This window comes from Glycine max, chromosome 9 (assembly GCF_000004515.6).
Source record: "Glycine max cultivar Williams 82 chromosome 9, Glycine_max_v4.0, whole genome shotgun sequence".
In the NCBI taxonomy this organism is placed as follows: Eukaryota; Viridiplantae; Streptophyta; class Magnoliopsida; order Fabales; family Fabaceae; genus Glycine; species Glycine max.
This window is the reverse complement of record NC_038245.2, coordinates 37,582,215-37,601,990: the sequence shown is the minus strand read 5'-3', so window position 1 is coordinate 37,601,990 and position 19,776 is coordinate 37,582,215. Positions and strand designations below refer to the sequence as shown.

At 35.8% G+C, this 19,776-nt stretch overlaps 1 protein-coding gene and 1 long non-coding RNA gene across 2 annotated transcripts; both read left to right on the top strand.

The window, feature by feature from the left end:
• Window positions 1–3,198: 3,198 nt before the first annotated feature.
• LOC100791559 (putative sorbitol dehydrogenase) lies at window positions 3,199–7,934 on the top strand. The gene is made up of 6 exons (NM_001252732.2): window positions 3,199–3,394; window positions 3,493–3,560; window positions 4,061–4,297; window positions 5,759–6,049; window positions 6,578–6,765; window positions 7,472–7,934. Exons 1-6 carry the CDS (start codon window positions 3,277–3,279, stop codon window positions 7,662–7,664), a joined length of 1,095 nt encoding a protein of 364 aa, NP_001239661.1. The 5' UTR covers window positions 3,199–3,276; the 3' UTR covers window positions 7,665–7,934.
• Window positions 7,935–16,416: 8,482 nt separating this feature from the next.
• Window positions 16,417–18,304, top strand: LOC102661344 (uncharacterized). Its single transcript, XR_005886369.1, has 3 exons — window positions 16,417–17,482; window positions 17,567–18,155; window positions 18,239–18,304. It is a non-coding gene; the product is annotated as an uncharacterized lncRNA (long non-coding RNA).
• Window positions 18,305–19,776: the final 1,472 nt, after the last annotated feature.

The window sequence follows — 19,776 nt, the reverse complement described above, 5'->3', positions numbered from 1 at the left end:
AAATGCGTTGCCATTTGCAATCATTCACTTGTTGGCTTTCACACAACTTATCCCTAATAGTAACCCGAATTAAATAAAAAAATATTTAAAAGCATTAATTTGGGTTACTATTACAAAAATATTTAATGCATTAAATTTTGTAATAGTAATCCAAATTAAGTATACATTAAGTTTTGTAATAGTAACCCAGATTAAATAAAACCTATCTAATCCGTATATTTTTTAAAAATAAAAAATATTTACTATCACAAATTTTTTACTATTATAAAATTTAATATATATTAAATAAATATTTTTTATTTTGTAATAATAACCCAAATTAAATATGAACTAAATTTTATAATAGTAACCCGAATTAAATAAAAAATATTTAATGCATATTTAAGTATGGTTACTATTACAAAAATATTTAATGCATTAAATTTTATAATAGTAATCCGAATTAAATAAAAAATATTTAATGCTTTAATTCGGGTTACTATTACAAAAATATTTAATGCATTAAATTTTGTAATAATAATCCAAATTAAGTATACATTAAATTTTGTAATAGTTGCCTAGATTAAATAAAAAATATTTAATCCGTATATTCTTTTAAAAATAAAAAATATTTACTTTCACAAATTTTTTTACTATTACAAAATTTAATACGTATTAAATAAATATTTTTTATTTTGTAATAATAACCTGAATTAAATATACACTAAATTTTTTAATAGTAAAACACAAAATACAAAATAACATAGACAAATACAAAATAATCCAAAAATTTAAAAATTAAAAAAATAAATTAACTCACGGAAGAAGGTTCTTCCGTGACTTTCTGCGGAAAAAGTTCTTCCGCGAAATAGCACGGAAGAAGGTTCTTCCGCAGAAACGTTAAGGGGTATTTTGGGAATTTTAAAAAATTGCTGGGTGCACCAGCAATCTTGCTAGGTGCCCCTACCAATTCCCATAAAATAAACCCAACAGAAGCATGGTCCAACGTTATCTGAAAGCCCAATATAGCAATAGACAGTGATTGAGAGGATATGCACAGCCGAAACTTATAGATGAGAACAACCCAATATCAAACACAAAACCAACATTCATTTGTTGATAAAAATAAATAATACTTAATAATATATGAAGAAAACGACTAATAATTTATAGGCTTAAAATTGTAAAACTCGTCCTCTTAAAAAAGAACTTTAATAATATTTGTGGAAGGAATTAAAAACACATTTTTTTACCACTACACCCAAGTATTCATTTAATTATTTGGTACTAAATACAATATTAATATCAACTTTATGCAAAATATTTTAAAATTAATTTATTTTATTTTTATCATCATATATATTATCTTTTAAAATATAATATATAAAATTAAATTATATTTTCATGTAAATTAGAATATGTATATTTATTTCAATTTTTTATTTTATATATTATATTTATCTTTTAAAATAATATTTTAACAACATTTTTTTTATTTATATTAAGATATTCATGTTATTTATTATAAAATAAAAAAATAATGTCAATAAATCACATACATAAATATTTTAAAAAATGAAAAATACTGTCATTTTACTTAATTACATATCTTTACTGTATAATTTAATTTTTTAAAAAATTTACATACCTAATTAAATAAATTTAAATATAAATAAAAAAATACTATTATAATAAATATCAAGAATATATTAATATAAGTAAAAAATATTATTAAATCACATATATAAATATTTTAAAAGATAATAAAATGGCGAAAGAAACCCAAAAACAATCCTTTTTTTAGGAGTTGTGCCCTATATTACATCTGAATTTGATTGATAATAAAAGAGTAAATATTCGACCGCGAGAATTTTAATTTTATTGATTTTTTTTTATTTTTTTCAATTTTATTTATTCTTTCTAATAATAAAAAATATTCTAATAACTAATAATAAAAATGAAAATAAATATTCATTAGAATATTATAAAATAACAAATAATAGAAAAAAACAGCATTCTTTAGTTTTATATGTATAACAAAAATTGTTTATTTATAAGAATACATATTCAATTATATATCAAAACAAGATATAAATTTTTTGAATAGATTCTATGAAATCTCAAAAAATTCCATATAGGCTTCAGATACTAAATTAAAAAAAGGGAATAGATTTGGCAAAATAAAAGAACGGATTTTGCAATTAAATCTAATTTCTATATATAAAAAACAGAACTAATAATAATTTACTTTCCTCATTATAAATTACAACATGAAAAGGGCCAAGTAACATATTCTGTCAATTTTTTTTAACACTCCTTTATGTAAAATTTATTAAAAATTATAAAAATATGAGTAAAATTCATAAAATAACATGCAAAAACTATAAAAAAATTGTAATTTTAAATAAACTTTAGTCAAAGTCAATAATAAGAAATTAGTCTATCTAAATTAGAAGAACACCATAATATCTGACACAATAAAAATAAACAGGTAAATTAATATTTTTCTTACACAATACTAAAACTTAAAGAATAATCTCAATTTATAATATTTTTTCGTGTTTATTTATATACCGGATCTTGTTAATTATTTTTCCTCTCAGTTTTCCATATTTTACTTTACCTTTAAATTAATTTTAATATTTTCTTAAAACAAACCGTTAATAGTTAAAAACAATTATATCACAGCTTAAAATAGTTTTTGTAAGTTAAAAATAAACTTCATTTGTCTCATAAAAAGTTATGTAAAATAAATAAATAAATCTTAAAATAAGTGTTATTTTATCTTTTTAATATAATATTAATTACTTTTTCACTCATACTACTATCATTTTAATGTAATATTAATAATTTTTTCACTAATATTAATTACTCTAAATAAGTACTATCATTGTAATGTAATATTAACCATTTTTTCACTAATATTAATTACAAAGTTAGTTTCGTACAATTATTAATCTCTTTCATTTATTTATTAGTTTTTTTAATAAAAAAAACTTAAAATAACACTTATTATGTAACGAAATGAGTAACTATATAGTAAAAAAGTATATTTACTTATTACAAATTTAATTTTAGCATAATTTATATAATAAAAATATTTATTTACTATAAATTTGTACTAAATAAAAAAAACATATATCATGACTAAAATACCAATGAACCAAAAAGGGCACTTATAAAAGTTATAAGTGGATTCAAGTGATAGCACAGCCACTTAGAACTGACAGCACTGTACCGTAAGTCTTATTATCTCCGAAAACTTTTTGAGAATAGAGAGAGAGAGAGAGAGAGGAAATGGGTAAGGGGGGAATGTCAATTGATGAACATGGAGAAGGCAAAGAAGAGAATATGGCTGCTTGGCTTGTTGGAATAAACTCTCTCAAGATTCAGCCTTTCAAGCTTCCTACTTTGGGTATTCATTTTCAAATTCCTTAATTGATGATGATTGCATTTACTATCCTCTAAGCTTATTTTCAAGTCATTGGCTTACTTAATTATGTGTTTTGGAAGGACCCCATGATGTCAGAGTTAGAATGAAGGCTGTTGGTATTTGTGGGAGTGATGTTCACTACCTCAAGGTAGATATTTGATAGATATCTTACTATCTGTTTAATACTTTCTCCAATGAAAAATAAAAGGAAGAATAAAACTGAAAATCGATTCAATCCAACCTGCTTTGGATTGGATTGGATTTAAATTGTAAAGAGAACTGATTGGATGATGAATTAAGAAAACCGATGTGATTTAATCAGATGATTTTTCTTATCAAAACCGATCCAATCCATGAACACCCACATCCTATTACATCTGATTTCAGTAGAAAAAAGAAAGATGAAGTTATGTTGGAGGTGTTTGATGATCTATGTCTGTAATTAATTTGCTAAGAAATCTATTGAGTTAAATGAGCAATCTATGATTGATTAGATGGGTAATTTTTTTTATTTCCACGTTTGGGTAAGACAAGAGGATTTCAGATCTTGTTTTGGTTGGAAATTTATATTGGAGGGGTTATTTCCTGCGTTTATCTATGTTTTCTCTAGTGGAAAGTTTCAATTTTTGTTGTTTCATTTACTTTCAGACACTGAGGTGTGCTCACTTTATAGTTAAAGAACCAATGGTTATTGGTCATGAGTGTGCTGGGATCATAGAAGAAGTTGGCAGTCAAGTGAAGAGTTTGGTGCCTGGTGACCGTGTGGCAATTGAGCCTGGGATCAGTTGTTGGCGTTGCGACCACTGCAAACAGGGTCGATATAACTTATGCGATGATATGAAGTTTTTTGCTACTCCACCAGTTCATGGTTCCCTGGCTAATCAGGTTTGAAACAATTCACAGCTTCTCAAAAAGTATTATTCTTTCAGTCATGTGCAACTGGAAGTATACTTGGCTTTTCTAAATAATAAGAGTTTGAAAGAAACAATGGCAAGATCAAGCCAAATCTCATGCAATTAAATACGGCATCACTTAACAAAACTTCCTTAGAATCCTAAAAAAACTCAACTTACTTATATTCTTGACTTCAGTTTCAAAATTATATGGGAATAGGTAATGTTATCTGTTGTACAAATCATCAGTATAATTTCACAAATTCTTTTCGTTTTAGAAGTGTGTAAATTCAAACCATTTAAGAATATACATTGGATGGTTATACGTTTACTTGGGCACATAGCATATTATATCTGAGACTATTTGTTATATGCATCATCATGAGAGATATGGCATATCCCTCAATGTTATGTGTCAGTAGTATTTTTTATTTTTTCCCCAGATTAAGAATAGGTGAATTGATGGAACTTTCGAAGAAACAAGTAAAATGATGAAATGAAGCCAATGACCCACTGGTATCATGTCAATGACTCTCGATAACAAGTGGGAAGTCCCTGTCAATTCGCTCTCCTGCCATTGATTTAACTAACATCTAAAAGAAGAAACTGAAAATATAGAATTCCATTTCATCTTTGTACTTATTCTCATATTGTTTTTTTATGTATAGAAAGTCAATATTTTTAGATTTACTTTATAACATTAACAAAATGGTAGCAAGCAGCGTGCACTTTGACTCTTGATTCCACAACATTGCTATATAAGCTCAAACTCAAAGCAGTTTGAAGGGTATGCTTTTTAAAATCAAGCTGTGACCTTAAAGTTCAATGAAAATGTTTCTGTGTAGACCAAGATCTTCTTATCTTATAATTTTCTGGGATGAAATTTACTATATGCTACAGTCCTTGTTATATTCAATCCAGAGTTAAAATCATACATATATCTAATTTCCATGCTGTATAAGCATCACCTGGCTTCCTGTTTTTGTGCCGTATGATGATTATAACAAGGTAAATGATTTCTTTAGAGAAAATTTATTCAATTGCACAAACCTTTGAACCATACAGAGTACAGACTACTCAAAGTGTTATGAATAAAACCTGCATGAATGTACTCAGATTACAAGGATGATACGCTGGCAAGTTTGAGCACTCAAGTTTGATATTTAATGTTTAATATGATTTTCTTCGGTGTTAATATGTGACTTTTTCATTGGAAAATGTTCCGTTTAAAACTTCAATTGCTTTGATTTCTGGCCATGTGATTGGAAATATGAACTTTTGCCGTATATTCTTAAGTATGAGATAATAGTTGTTTCAACAATCATGACTTGTAAAATACAATATAATCATGATTTTAGGCATGATACACTTAAAAACAATGTTGTAGTTAGACTCAAATGTGGTGAAAACTCCAATGAAAACCCATGTTTGAGTTGCCTTTTTCTCTTTACAGATAGTGCATCCTGCAGACCTATGTTTTAAGCTGCCAGACAACGTGAGCCTAGAGGAGGGAGCAATGTGTGAACCCTTAAGTGTTGGTGTTCATGCTTGTAGGAGAGCTAATATTGGACCAGAAACATATGTGTTAATCATGGGAGCAGGACCTATAGGACTTGTTACAATGCTTGCAGCTCGTGCTTTTGGGGCACCCAGGACTGTCATTGTGGATGTAGATGACTATCGTTTATCTGTTGCAAAATCACTTGGTGCCGATGACATTGTTAAAGTCTCAACAAACATTCAGGTATTTAGAATCCTTAGTTTCCCAAAGTCTTCCATATTTTCTTCTTTAACAATAAGCATGTTGAACAATCCCATTCTGCAACACTATTTGCATCTGTCATTACAGTAATTTGCATGTATGTTTAGTGGCTGATGATGCTGTGCCTGTTCACAAACAATGGTTTGATAAAAATAAATAAACAAATAATGAAACTAGTATTTTAACACAATGCTGTCAAGAGTTAGGTGTGTGATAAGCAAAACTGACAGTTCACTAGTTATCTGTTTCTGTCTCCATTCATCATTTCCTATATATTCAGTTGACACTTTGTTTACATTTTATATATTCTTTTCCTTGAAAGAACTGTTGTTTCATCACAACTTGTTTCACTCTCCCTTCTGTACTCTGTAGTAAGTTTTTAGTGCTTGGTTTCTGTAATGTTTTTGCCATTTAAATGTGTTTGTGTGACACATTTATATATTTACTGTGCATTTCTGGGTGCTACTATGAATACCAATCAAACCATATTTTAAATACACTGCTTTGCAGGATGTGGCTGAAGAAGTTGTGCAGATACAGAAGGTTATGGGAGCTGATATAGATGTTACCTTTGATTGTGCTGGTTTTGACAAAACCATGTCTACAGCACTGAGTGCTACTCAGCCAGGTGGCAAAGTTTGTCTAGTGGGAATGGGACATTCTGAAATGACTGTCCCACTCACCCCAGCTGCAGCAAGGTATTTCTTGATTTTATTAAAATAATTAATAAAAGCTTATATTCCATTTGTTACAGACTATGTATGATGCACAAATAAAATACGTTTACTAGATATGCTGATATGATTATTTTAAAAATATATAAGATATGATACGTGTTCGATACATATCTAGATATGTATAAAAAATCATAAAACAAAATAAATATACAATTGTGATTCTGCAAATTCAAATTAAGAACATAATTCTTGGACATTGCCAAAAACAAAATAAAAATTATAAATCATTGTTAGCATAATAAGAATGGGATCAATATCATTCCTTTCTTGGTTCATCAAGGAACAATGCTTCTATATTTCTATATTATACATGCTTCTATGTTTCACATGTAGTGGTATTGGATTTTCATAACTTTTTTGAAGGCTTGGAATACTTGGATACTTCACAGATTGAAGTATAAATGTATTGGATACGTATCGGATATGGATACATGAAGCAAATTGAAGTATTGGTGTTTCATAAGTTCCAGATAAAATACATATATATATATATATATATATATATATATATATATATATATATTGTATATCCATTTTAGTAGGCACTTCACGACATCGAATGATTTAAGAAAAATACATGTCATATGCGTTGTTTTACTTTTGCAATTCTTAATTTTTCTTCATTCATGTAACGTTTGATAGTGATGGTTTATCATACATAATACAGGGAAGTTGATGTGCTTGGAGTTTTTCGCTATATGAACACATGGCCTCTTTGCCTTGAGTTTCTAAGGAGTGGAAAAATCGATGTAAAACCCCTTATAACTCATAGGTTTGGGTTTTCTCAAAAGGAAGTGGAAGAAGCCTTTGAAACAAGTGCTCGTGGTGGTAACGCCATCAAGGTTATGTTCAATCTTTAGATACTGGACTGCCACTTTACAAACTGTCTTATTTTGAACAGAGTATGTAATTTACATGTTCCTGCTCATGTTAAATACCAATGTATTGATAATAAGGTGGCTTCAAGAAGGACTTGTAAAACATGTGAGTGGTAACTGCAGCATCTACAGATTCAGTTATGCGGTGAAACCTTTTCTTAATATGTAAATGAGAAAACCCTCAATTTTTTTCTGTAGTCATTGAGAATTTCAATGCACAATAAAAAATTCCAATACATTTATTCATGGTTATTTTAGGTTTTTGCAACTTTTATCTAAACATGTACTAAAACTTCTGTTGGAGATTCTACATCGCCTATCACTCACCTTACAAGACAGTTTTGTAGGATTGAGTTAGATCCATAATTCACTTTCTAAGAACTTTATTCGTGGTTCTTCAGAAATCATGGTTGCTGGCTACATTAGTCATCTTAAGGAATTAACATGTTCATTGCTTAAGGACCACCGTGGCCAACAATTGTTAATTCTTTGTGGGCAATGAGTGAATGTTTATTATATTACAAGAACTAATATGTCCACTGTTATGAACGAGAACCCAAATACAGAGCAGTGCGCACAGAATAATGCAAATGATGAGGATGATGCAACAGGAACAGAGCATGCAACAGAAACCAGAAAAGGAGAAGAAAGACCAAAACAAGGTAGCAACAGGCCACGTTACCTGGATGACTACGTGGCCAAGTGATGAGCTGGCAACAATCTTCCAAAAGCAGAATCTACCAATTCTTCAGAGTCGTTGTGCCGTTATGGGCTGTCTCACCTCAACACTGCATTTCCAAATTCCTCCAAGGCAGAAAATGCCAAAATCCATTAGAAAATTGTATCTAGAATTTACGGCTGAAACATCCATATAAACAAATGATATGTAATTCTAATGGATATGAAAAATAATACAAGTTTTTTTCCTTACTCTTATTCTGGAGGATCTAGGCCTCAAATCCTAGCCTTGTTCTGTAGTTCACAACAACTTGGTGCTTTCATTGCCTTCTTCTCATGGCTGACACAACATGTTCTAAATCGAACATGGAACGCTTAGAGGAGACAGTGGCCAAACTTGCTTCCAACGCCCTTCACACCAACGAAAAACTTGATGCCTTGACTCATCGTATTAAGGCCCTGGAACATACAGTCCATCACTCACAGACCCCTTCTTCCTCCTCAGCCATACCTGCAACAAACACACCCAACAATCACCCTCCTTGAATGAAGCTTGACGTTCCTAGGTTTGATGGATTAGACCCTTCGGGCTGAATATTCAAAATTACACAGTTTTTTGAATATCATTCAACCCCTGAGTCAGACAGGCTTACCATAGCATCCTTCTACATGGAAGGGTCAACCCTGGCACGGTTTCAGTGGATGATGCAAAACCATCAACTCACCACTTGGCCTTCCTTCCTTCAAGCCATTGAGGCCCGATTTGCCCACTCGCTGTACGAGGATCCTACTGGACTCCTCTGCAAATTGACACAAAAAGGGACAGCAAGGGGCTACCTGAACAACTTCGAAGCCCTCACCAACAGGATTGTTGGTTTGCCCTCTTCCTTTCTCCTCAGCTGCTTTATCTCTAGCCTCGACCCCAACATCCGTCGCGAGGTGCAGGCTCTCCAGCCGTTTTCCCTTGTGCATGTCACGGGACTTGCACGCCTCATTGAAGACAAGCTCCACGAAAATCGCAAAGGGTTTCGTGGCCGACAACCGCCAGGATCCACCTTTGCCTCACCACCTCCAGGACCCACCTTTGCCTTAGCATCTTCAGGACCATCCTTTGCCCCACCACCTTCCACAACTCCCTTTGCTCCACCCTTACCAGCCCCTGTTTCCACCAACAACCCTAACCTACCCCTCTTACCCTTTTCGGCCAAACCTCCTCCTCTTCCCGTCTGACGCCTCACTGTCGAGGAACTTGCGAACCGCAGGGAGCGCGGTTTATGCTTTAATTGCGACGAAAGGTTTACAAGGGGTCACCGTTGTGCCCCTCGATTTTTTCTTCTTGCCGCGGATGAGGACCACACTTCTGAGGATACGAACCCTAATATACCCCCACAACACAACCCTATTTTAGATGACCCGTCCCTTCTTACCCACACCGACTCACAACATAACCCAACCTCTACCCAACCTCAAACCGAACCACTTCCAACCCAAATAAGCCTACATGCCCTTTCGGGACAAACCGCTCCAGAAACCTTACGACTCGCGGGTCGGATCTTGCACCAGCTTGTCGTCATCCTCGTTGACGGAGGGAGTACGCACAACTTTGTGCAGGAACGCCTTTTGAAGTCTTTGGGCTTGAAAGCTCAACCCACTCCGCCATTGTGCATGCTGGTTGGAAATGTAAATGAACTGGGATGCCACCATTTGTGTCGAGATGTCGACATTCTTGTGCAGGGCAAGGCATTCATGGTGGACCTTCATGTTCTTCCCCTGTGTGGGGTCGATGTCGTCCTCGGGGTTCAGTGGCTCAAATCTTTGGGACCAGTGTTAACTGACTATAACACATTGTCTATGAAGTTTGTCTACCAAGGCAGCTTAATTGAACTTAAAGGCAATTCAGATAGTTTCCTTCTCGCCATTACTACACCTCAGCTCCGCCGTTTAACACAGACACACAGCGCTGTCGAATACTTCCACATAAGGGTCTATGATCAGGCTTCATCATCTTCCATGCCGCACCCTGATATCCATGCCTTAACCACTCAATTTTCTTCCCTATTTCAACCACCTACCACTCTTCCACTCTTCCACCTTCCCGCAACACTAACCACTTTATCCACCTTTCACCCAACTCTCTTTCGGTTAATGTTCGTCCTTATCTGTATCCTCATTTTCATAAACAAAAGATTGAAACTCAAGTTACCCACATGCTTCAACATGGCATTATCTGACCCAGCACCAGCCCCAGCCCCTTTTCTTCTCCTGTGTTATTGGTCAAAAAACGAGATGGAACCTGGCCCTTCTGCATGGACTACAGAGCACTGAACGTGATCACTATTAAAGATCGTTTTCCAATCCCAACAATTGATGAATTGCTTGACGAATTGGGGGGTGCATGCTAGTTCTCCAAATTGGATTTGCTCTAGGGATATCATCAAATATTGATGGCGCCGACGGATGTGAGCAAAACGGCATTCAAAACTCATCATGGACATTATGAGTTTTTGGTCATGCCCTTCGGCTTATGTAATGCCCCTTCGTCATTTCAGGCTACTATGAACTCTACCTTTGCACCTTACTTGCGTAAATTCATCATCGTCTTCTTCGATGATATATTAATTTACAACAAGTCGTTTTCTAACCACTTGATACACCTGAAGCTCGCCTTTCAGACCCTTCGCGCTCACAGCTTCTTCCTGAAATTCTCCAAATGCTCCTTTGCGACTCCACAGGTCGAATATTTTGGCCATATAGTTTCAGAACGTGGTGTTGAGCCTGTCCTTGCCAAAGTAGAAGTTGCGCATCAATAGCCGACACCCACTTCGGTCAGAGCCGTAAGGGGCTTTTTGGGCCTTTCCGGTTTCTATCGGTGTCTCATTCAGGGGTATGCATCATTGGCGGCACCCCTCACAGCCTTGTTGACTAAGGAATCGTTTCTCTGGACCATAGCGGCTAACCAAGCTTTTCTCAAGTTGAAGGAGGCACTGTGCAAAGCTCTAGTCTTGGGTATCGGCATGGGGGTGATCCTTTCTCAACGACATCACCCTATCGCCTACTTTAGCAAGCCTTTTTGCTCGAAGCTGCTCCGGGCATCTACTTATGTGCGTGAACTGGCGGCAATCACGATAGCCGTAAAGAAATGGCACCAGTACCTTCTGGGTCACCACTTCACGATCTTAACTGATCATAGGAGTCTGAAAGAGCTCATGGCGCAAGCGATTCAAACTCATGTGCAGCAGACATATCTCGCACAATTGTTGGGATATGATTATACTATCCAGTACCGCGCCGGCAAGGCGAATGCGGCGGCAGATGCCTTATCCAAGCGCTTGGAACCTCCCTCCGGGGAATTTTTCATACTAACAATTCCCAATTGTGATTTTTTGTAGGACTTGCACAAGGAGTTAGCAACACACAAGGAATTTCCGGAATTCCAACAAAAGCTTCTGTCGGAACCTCACAAGCATCCTGATTACCTTCTTCGGCAGGATTTCATCTTGCAACGAGGGCGTATTTGGCTACCACAGAATGCTCGAGTAATACCACTCATTCTCGTCGAATTCCATTCTACACCCACTGGAGGCCACATGGGCATTATGAAGACTCTCGCGCAAGTTAACGAGAATTTTGTGTGGGAAAACATGATGAAGGACATTCGTCAGTATGTCACCAACTACCTTACCTGTCAACAAACCAAATACGATCACCGGTGACCTTCTGGTCTTCTTTGTCCATTACCGGTGCCGGCACGGCCTTGGGAAGATCTTTCCCTTGACTTCATTGTGGGATTGCCTTCGTTTCAAGGGCACTCCGTCATTCTGGTAGTAGTGGATCGCTTTTCAAATGGCATTCATCTGGGACTCTTACCACCTCATTATACGGCCTCCAGTGTCACGAAGACATTCATGGACATTTCCGACAGAATCCATGGTATGCCTCAGAGTTTGGTCTCCGACCGAGATCCTCTCTTTATCAGCCGCTTCTGGCAGGAGTTATTCAAGCTCAGTGGTACCAAGCTCTGTATGAGCTCGGCTTACCATCCTCAGACCGACGGCCAGACGGAGGTCATGAACCGGGTCATAGAGCAGTACCTCCGATCCTTGGTCCATCAGAAGCCAGCAACATCGGGGCGTTTTCTAATTTGGGCAGAGTGGTCCTACAACACCTCCGTTCATTATGCTACGAGAATGTCGCCATATGAAATTACTTTTGGCAAGAAACCTCTGAATTTGTCTCAGTATTTGGAGGGAACATCAAAGGTAGAAGCAGTGGATGACTGGTTAAAGCACCGAGATCAAATTATCGCTAGTCTAACAAAGAAGCTCACCAAAGCTCAACAAAGGATGAAGCAATGAGTCGATCAACAGCGTAGGGACGCCAATTTTAAAGAGGGGGATTGGGCACTGGTCAAATTGAGACCTTGCCGGCAGACCACAGCCACCGGAATCAAATACTCAAAGCTCGCAAAATGCTTTTACGGGCCCTTTTAGGTTACGAAACGCATTGGGGAGGTTGCATATCAATTGAATTTACCGGCAAATTCACGGATTCATCCCGTATTCCACTGCTCCTTGTTAAAGTTGTATCAGTCAACACCTTCAACCCTCACTCTGGAATTACTAGCCTTGTCGGAAGACAATCATCCGATAATCACTCCCCTCGCAATTCTGGACACTAAGTGGGAAATCATAAATTCGGGGAAGCACTTGCAGGTGCTGGTGCAATGGTCAAGACTACTTCCTGAAGACACGTCATGGGAAAGTTGGGAGAATCTTCAAAAGGATTACAACCTTGAGGACAAGGTTGTTTTGGAAGCCCGCAGGGATGTTATGAATGAGAACCCAAATACAAAGTAGTGTGCACAGAATGATGCAAATGGTGAGGATGATGCAACAGGAACAGAGCATGCAACAGAAACCAGAAAAGAAGAAGAAAGACCAAAATGAGGTAGCAACAGGCCACGTTACCTGGATGACTATGTGGCCAAGCGATGAGCTGGCAACAATCTTCCAAAAGCAAAATCTACCAATTCTTCAGAGTCGTTGTGCCGTTATGGACTGTCTCACCTCAACACTGCATTTCCAAATTCCTCTAAGGCAGAAAATGCCAAAATCCATTAGAAAATTGTATCTAGAATTTACGGCAGAAACATCTATATAAACAAATGATATGTAATTCTAATGGATATGAAAAATAATACAAGCTTTTTTCCTTACTCTTATTCTGGAGGATCTGGTCCTCGAATCCTAGCCTTGTTCTGTAGTTCACAACATCCACATTCCAAATTTCATTAGAAAATTATGAGTAGTATTGTCTTCTCTGCACTCAAGGGTAGTGCCGTAAAAGGTTACTGACATGTGAAGGAACGCAAAACTAGTAAAACATAATTCTCTCGCTTCAATAAGGAACCGTGAATTGGTTCATGCATACCAATTCACATGACATTTTTAAACCGGTTTGGTAAAATTTAGTGAATTCGTGAAAGCAATGAATCAGGAAACATCACGAGTTTGACTTTGGAACTCTTAAAGAACATAAACAGCTAAGCTTGTTAGTTGTTACAGAGAGAAAGAGAGGATTTTTTCCAAAGGATGTTGAGAATGATGCTTTTAGAGAGAGAATCCGTTGTCGAAATGAGAAGATTATAAAGGAAGATGAAAGGATGATTTTGTGTTGTCCATGACTTGGTGTTGCCTTCAATAAACTACTATATTCGTTTATTTTCATAAACCAACTATATATACTTCCATGTACCATTACTTTGTAAGGTTACATACTCATACTCGTATTATGTATTGCAAACTTCTCGACTATAGGTAAAACCATAACAAAGGTGCGGCTAAATTCAACCGGTATAGGAAAATGGAGCACATTCATGGTAACAGAAGACACAGTGCCGAAAGGTGGGAATTGGCACTGAGGTACGAGATTTTCATGCTAGTATTATGGCAAAGAAAGATGCTCACATGACTTCTCTCCAATGAATGATAGGCTGGGTTGAGTGAGTTTATCAGACAAAAGAAAAACTCAAATATAGCTTAAAATTTTCTAAAGAAAATGCAAATACTAGAAAACAAAAAATTCAAAATATATAAGAAGAAAAACTTGTTATCAAAACCAAAAGTTATTAGATTTAAATGGATGGGTTGAGTTTGACTACTCAACCTGGTCAATACTAAAATTCAAACCAATATGTTTGGGGATATGCTAGGTGCACCCAGCAATATTGCTGGTGCACACAACATTTTATTGAAAGGTCAATTTTGCCCTTCATTAAAAAAATTAAAAAGCTTTTTTTCCCTCTTTCGGAAGCATTCTCTCTTTTCACTTCTCTCTTCCGCGAAAGCTTCTTCTCTTCTCTCTTCCGCGACGTGCTTCTTCTCCGCGAGGCTTCTCCGGTAGCCCTTGGACCCATTTGCATTCGAGGTAGGTGACCTTCTTCTTAGCTTTGGTTTTGTTATGCACTACATTTGTAGCATTTAGGGTAGGTTAGTGGAACCTTAGGATAGTGGAACCTTAGGGTAGAAGACGCCAGAAAAAATGGCGACAGCTTGGTGACGGTGGCGCCTTCCGCAAGACCCGTTAGGGGTTCTTCCGGAACTTTCGGAAGAAGGTATTCCGGAAGAAGGATTCTTCCGGAAGTTGTGAAACGTCTTCCGGAAGTACTGGTCTTCCGGAAAGCTCCCGGACCACCTCTTCCAGAAAGTTTTCGGAAGAAGGGTTCTTTTGGATGACCTTTCAGTGGTTCCCGAAGCACTTTCCGGAAGACCCCTTCTTCCGGAATGTTTCTGGAAGAACTACTTCTTCCAAAAGTTTTTTTTTTAAATATTGTTTTTGTTAATTAAGTTTGTTAATATGTTAATTGTTTCAGTTTATTTTTTATATCATTTTAGTTGAGTATTTTACTAATTATTTAATTTTAAATTACTTATGTATTTTTATAAATGAAGTAGTTAATTTTTATAAATAAAGTTGTGTATGTTTGGAAATTTTTTTCCCATTTTTGTTTTATTGTTATATATAATTTAAGTTGTGTATGTTTACTAATTATATATTTTGAAATTAGTTGTGTTTTTTTTGTCTATAAATAAACTTTTTTATTTTATTATAAATAAAGTTGTTTATTTTATTATAAATGAAGTATTTTTTTATAAATGAAGTTGTTTATTTTTTTAAAAAAATTAAGTTGTGTATGTTTAATAATTAATTATTTGTATATTAGTTGTGGTTTTTTAAAAATGAAGTTTTTTTTAAATTAAGTTGTGGATGTTTAGTAATTAATTATTTTTATATTAGTTGTGTTTTTTTTATAAATGAAGTTGTTTATTTTTTAAAAAAAATTAAGTTGCGGATGTTTAGTAATTCATTGTTTTTATATTAGTTGTGTTTTTTTTATAAATGAAGTTGTTTATTTTTTTTTAAATTAAGTTGTGGATGTTTAGTAATTAATTATTTTTATATTAGTTATGTTTTTTTTTATAATTGAAGTTGTTTATTTTTTAAAACATTAAGTTGTGGATGTTTAGTAATTAATTATTTTTATATTAGTTGTGTTTTATTTTATAAATGAAGTTGTTTATTTTTTTTAAAATTAAGTTGTGGATGTTTACTAAATAATTGAGTTGTGTTTTTTTTATAAATGAATTTTTTTAATTTTTTTTTAAATTAAGTTGTGGATGTTTACTAATTAATTTTTTTTTACATTAGTTGTGGTTTTTTATAAATGAAGTTTTTTTTAAAAAAAATTAAGTTGTGGATGTTTAGTAATGAATTATTTTTATATTAGTTGTTTTTTTTATATAAATGAAGTTGTTTATGTTTTTTTTAAAATTAAGTTGTGGATGTTTACTAAATAATTTAGTTGTGTTTTTTTTAGAAATGAAGTTTCTTATTTTTTTTTTAAATTAAGTTGTGGATGTTTACTAATTAATTTTTTTTACATTAGTTGTGTTTTTTTATAAATGAAGTTGTTTAATTTTTTTTAAAATTATGTTGTGTATGTTTTAAAATAATTTGATTTAAGTTAGTTTTATTTGTTTATAAATAAAGTTGTTTTTTTTATAAAAAAAATATTGTATATTTTGACCGAAAAAAATACGTGTTCGACATGATTTGCAGATCATGGCCAGAACACGAGGTTTAGGTCGTGCCATAGGTAGACTTGTAGGCATAGATAGACCTGCTGACCAGGATGCTGCTGATGTTCCCGAGAGGCGTAAGCCTACTGCCTCAGCCCTTAGGCTAAGCGTTCATCAGATGACTACGGAGGGACGTGATATGGTTGAGGACGTTTCTGACATGACTGACGATGTTCCTGAGCTGGCTGCGGAGGCACCTGAGATGCGTGCGGACGCACAGGGTGCTGATAGTGGTGAGGGGTCAGATGGTGATGATGCTGCTGAGGGATTCCCGGGTGGTCCACGTGACCCGTCAGTGCTCACATCATTTGCCGAGCATCTTGCACATGTTGTTTGGAGTGGACATGTATTTTAATTTGTTAATTATTTATCATTGTTGATTTATTTGTTTGTGATTAATTTTTTTTAATAATTATATAATTTGTACTTCAAATCAGGAACGTCCTGATTTGAAGTTAGTGTCACATGGGAGGAAGGTGACACTGATTGGGAGGCTAGTGCTTGAGATTGAAGGCCTGGTGGCTGCCACAGGATTAAGTCCACTGATCGATTGTTCAGTTATTACTGGCGATCCTGGACTGATATCTGCATTTGTGGAGAGGTGGCACGGTGAGACTAGCACCTTCCACCTTTCTGTAGGAGAGCTGACGATCACATTGGATGATGTCTCGAACCCATCCTAATCATACACACTCTTTCTACGGAGGAGACCAGATTTTTGCTGACGGAGTTGCTGGAGGTGTCTGCCGAGGAGGCCAGAGCCGAGACAACACTCACACGTGGGGCATATGTATGATTAGGATGGGTTCGAGACATTTATGAGACGAGATGTCAGGCCCGGCGGTGGATTGTCGCAGCTCGCGCTTATCTATTGCACCTTGTCGGTTGCACTTTTTTTGCTAATAAGAGTGCAACATACGTGCATGTGGTTCACCTTGTAGGACCACCACCCGACAGCTTGCGGGGTACTTGATGCTACTTCAGGTAAATTTTGTGTTTATTAATATGTTACGTTCGATTATGATTTAAACATGTTTTTATGTTATGTTAACCTCAATTATTGTGTAGTGCTGGATCTATGAGCACTTCCCTAGTGTGCACCAGTGCGTGACTGAAGATACATACCAGGAGATGTCCCCACGTGCTTCCCGGTGGTTGACGTCGAAGGCGCACATGAAGGGAGATTACAGGAGCACCCTACAGGGCACGCTGTGATGGTTTGACCGTCACAGATGTGTCCTGGTTGTCGTACACGGAGCATCGGGGGGTTAGGGCATTTCAGGAGATTTCATCTTTCCAAGGTCAACTGAGATGGGGTCCTATGGTCATCACAGCTCGACCGGAGAGGGTGGTACGCCAATTTGGTTACATCCAGAGCATCCATCCGCCGCCTGTTAGTGCACGATTGTCACACGATTAGATACATGACAGGTGGATGCAGTTTGCGGATCACTTACTACCTGCGGGTCAGCTTTGTCTAGTGCTTGGGTAGGTATCTGCGGATTACATGGAGTGGTTTTTCCGCATATCTCACCCATTCATGATACCGACCTAGGCAGGTGACCAGCCGAGGGATGCACCAGCTGCAGACCCTGAGGACTACATACAGCCGCCCAACCCCCAGGTTCCAGTAGCATTTGACCCCCGTCCACATGTGGTAAGATTATTTGCGCGTTTAATGTTTTATGAGTTGTTATTTATTTTAAATTTCATAATAAATATTTTTAATAACTTTGACAGGATGATTACGACAGATATGAGGCGATTGCACAGAGGTTGGAGAGTGTGCTCAACCTTAGGTTGGAGCGTGTGCCCATCCACTTGTCCACACTAACCTGAATGAACCAAACTTACACATGTAAGTAATTTAAAGATTGTTATTAAAAAAAATTAACCTAAAAACATACCTTTGAAAACCCATCAACAAGTAGGGACAACTTTAATTGTTCAAATCTCTTTATGCCACCGAAGAGGTTCATGTACTCATGCGACCACCTGCCTAGTTCTTTAATCAATTCATTACACACTAACGGCCACGAATCTTCCCCCATACATGATAAAGCAGCAATGGACCGATATCCACAGTTACCGTCCGCTTTCACATCCACAACGTCACGAATGAAACCTTGAAAGAATGGCAAAAATTGATCCAACATCGGGATGATCCTTGTTGGCTGAGGCGGTTGAGAACATGATGCACTTCGTTTAACTGGAGAGTTGCTGCTTTGAACAGAATGAAAAACATCAACGTACTCCCAGTAAGACGGATCACGCTTTGTGGATCTTTGACTTCTTTACATCGGTTTCTTCGGTGCACCTTTAGTGTTGACCTTTGATGGAGGAGGTCACATAGAGTTATGATCAGGGTATGCAATTTCTCGAAGTTTACTCTTCAGAGTTACTTTGTCAGCCACATCAAGTTCATCAAACCTTTTAGATATGATCTCTATCTCTTCCTTGATGGTAACTTCCGCCTCACATAACCCTTGGTTTGAAAAGCAAAGTCTCCTCTAGAAAAGATGGACTGACTTCAATGGGATGCTGCCAGCAGTATACCTAAAAAGCTCACATGCACAAGGAAGACTGTGCGTGCTTCTCATCACACAACCACAAGAAGAGAGATTGTTGTTGAGATAACGTAGACGGTCAACCTCAGAAGCAATCTGATTTAAAACATCCCTTGAAACCATCCCAAGAAGCCTCTTGTATAAGGTTTTTTTATATACATGTCCAATCACATGCGTATTGGTTCCAAAGGATGCTTTAATTTCGACGTGTTGCAGCGTGATCATGTTGTTCATGGCATCCCAAACATTACATAGGTCTCCAACGCTATTTTGTAGTATTCTTTTGAGAGCCCAATGAGCTGATTCAACCCTACATTTAAAATACACAACAAACATGAAAATATACAACAATTAAATACCATTTATTACTAATCCTTACTAACAAATAAAATCAGTTCTTAATACCTGTTTGTTGTTGTGTTGCCTAGGTGCATGACCTTATTCGTCCATGCTGTAATAAATTTTTCCTTATGGGGGATAATTCATGTGTCGTTAACATAGTCAATGAACATCGGTCAAGGTGAACAAGCAACTTGAAACTTCTGATGTGACTCATGGAATTGGTGTTCGGACGGACAATCAACCAAAGTACCCCAGTTATCCATTACATAGTCCCACGCATTTTTTTCTCCGATTAAAGATTTGCATTTCGTCTTCACATTCTTATCGATATGAAACCTGCACAACAAATTAGTAGACTCGGGAAACACA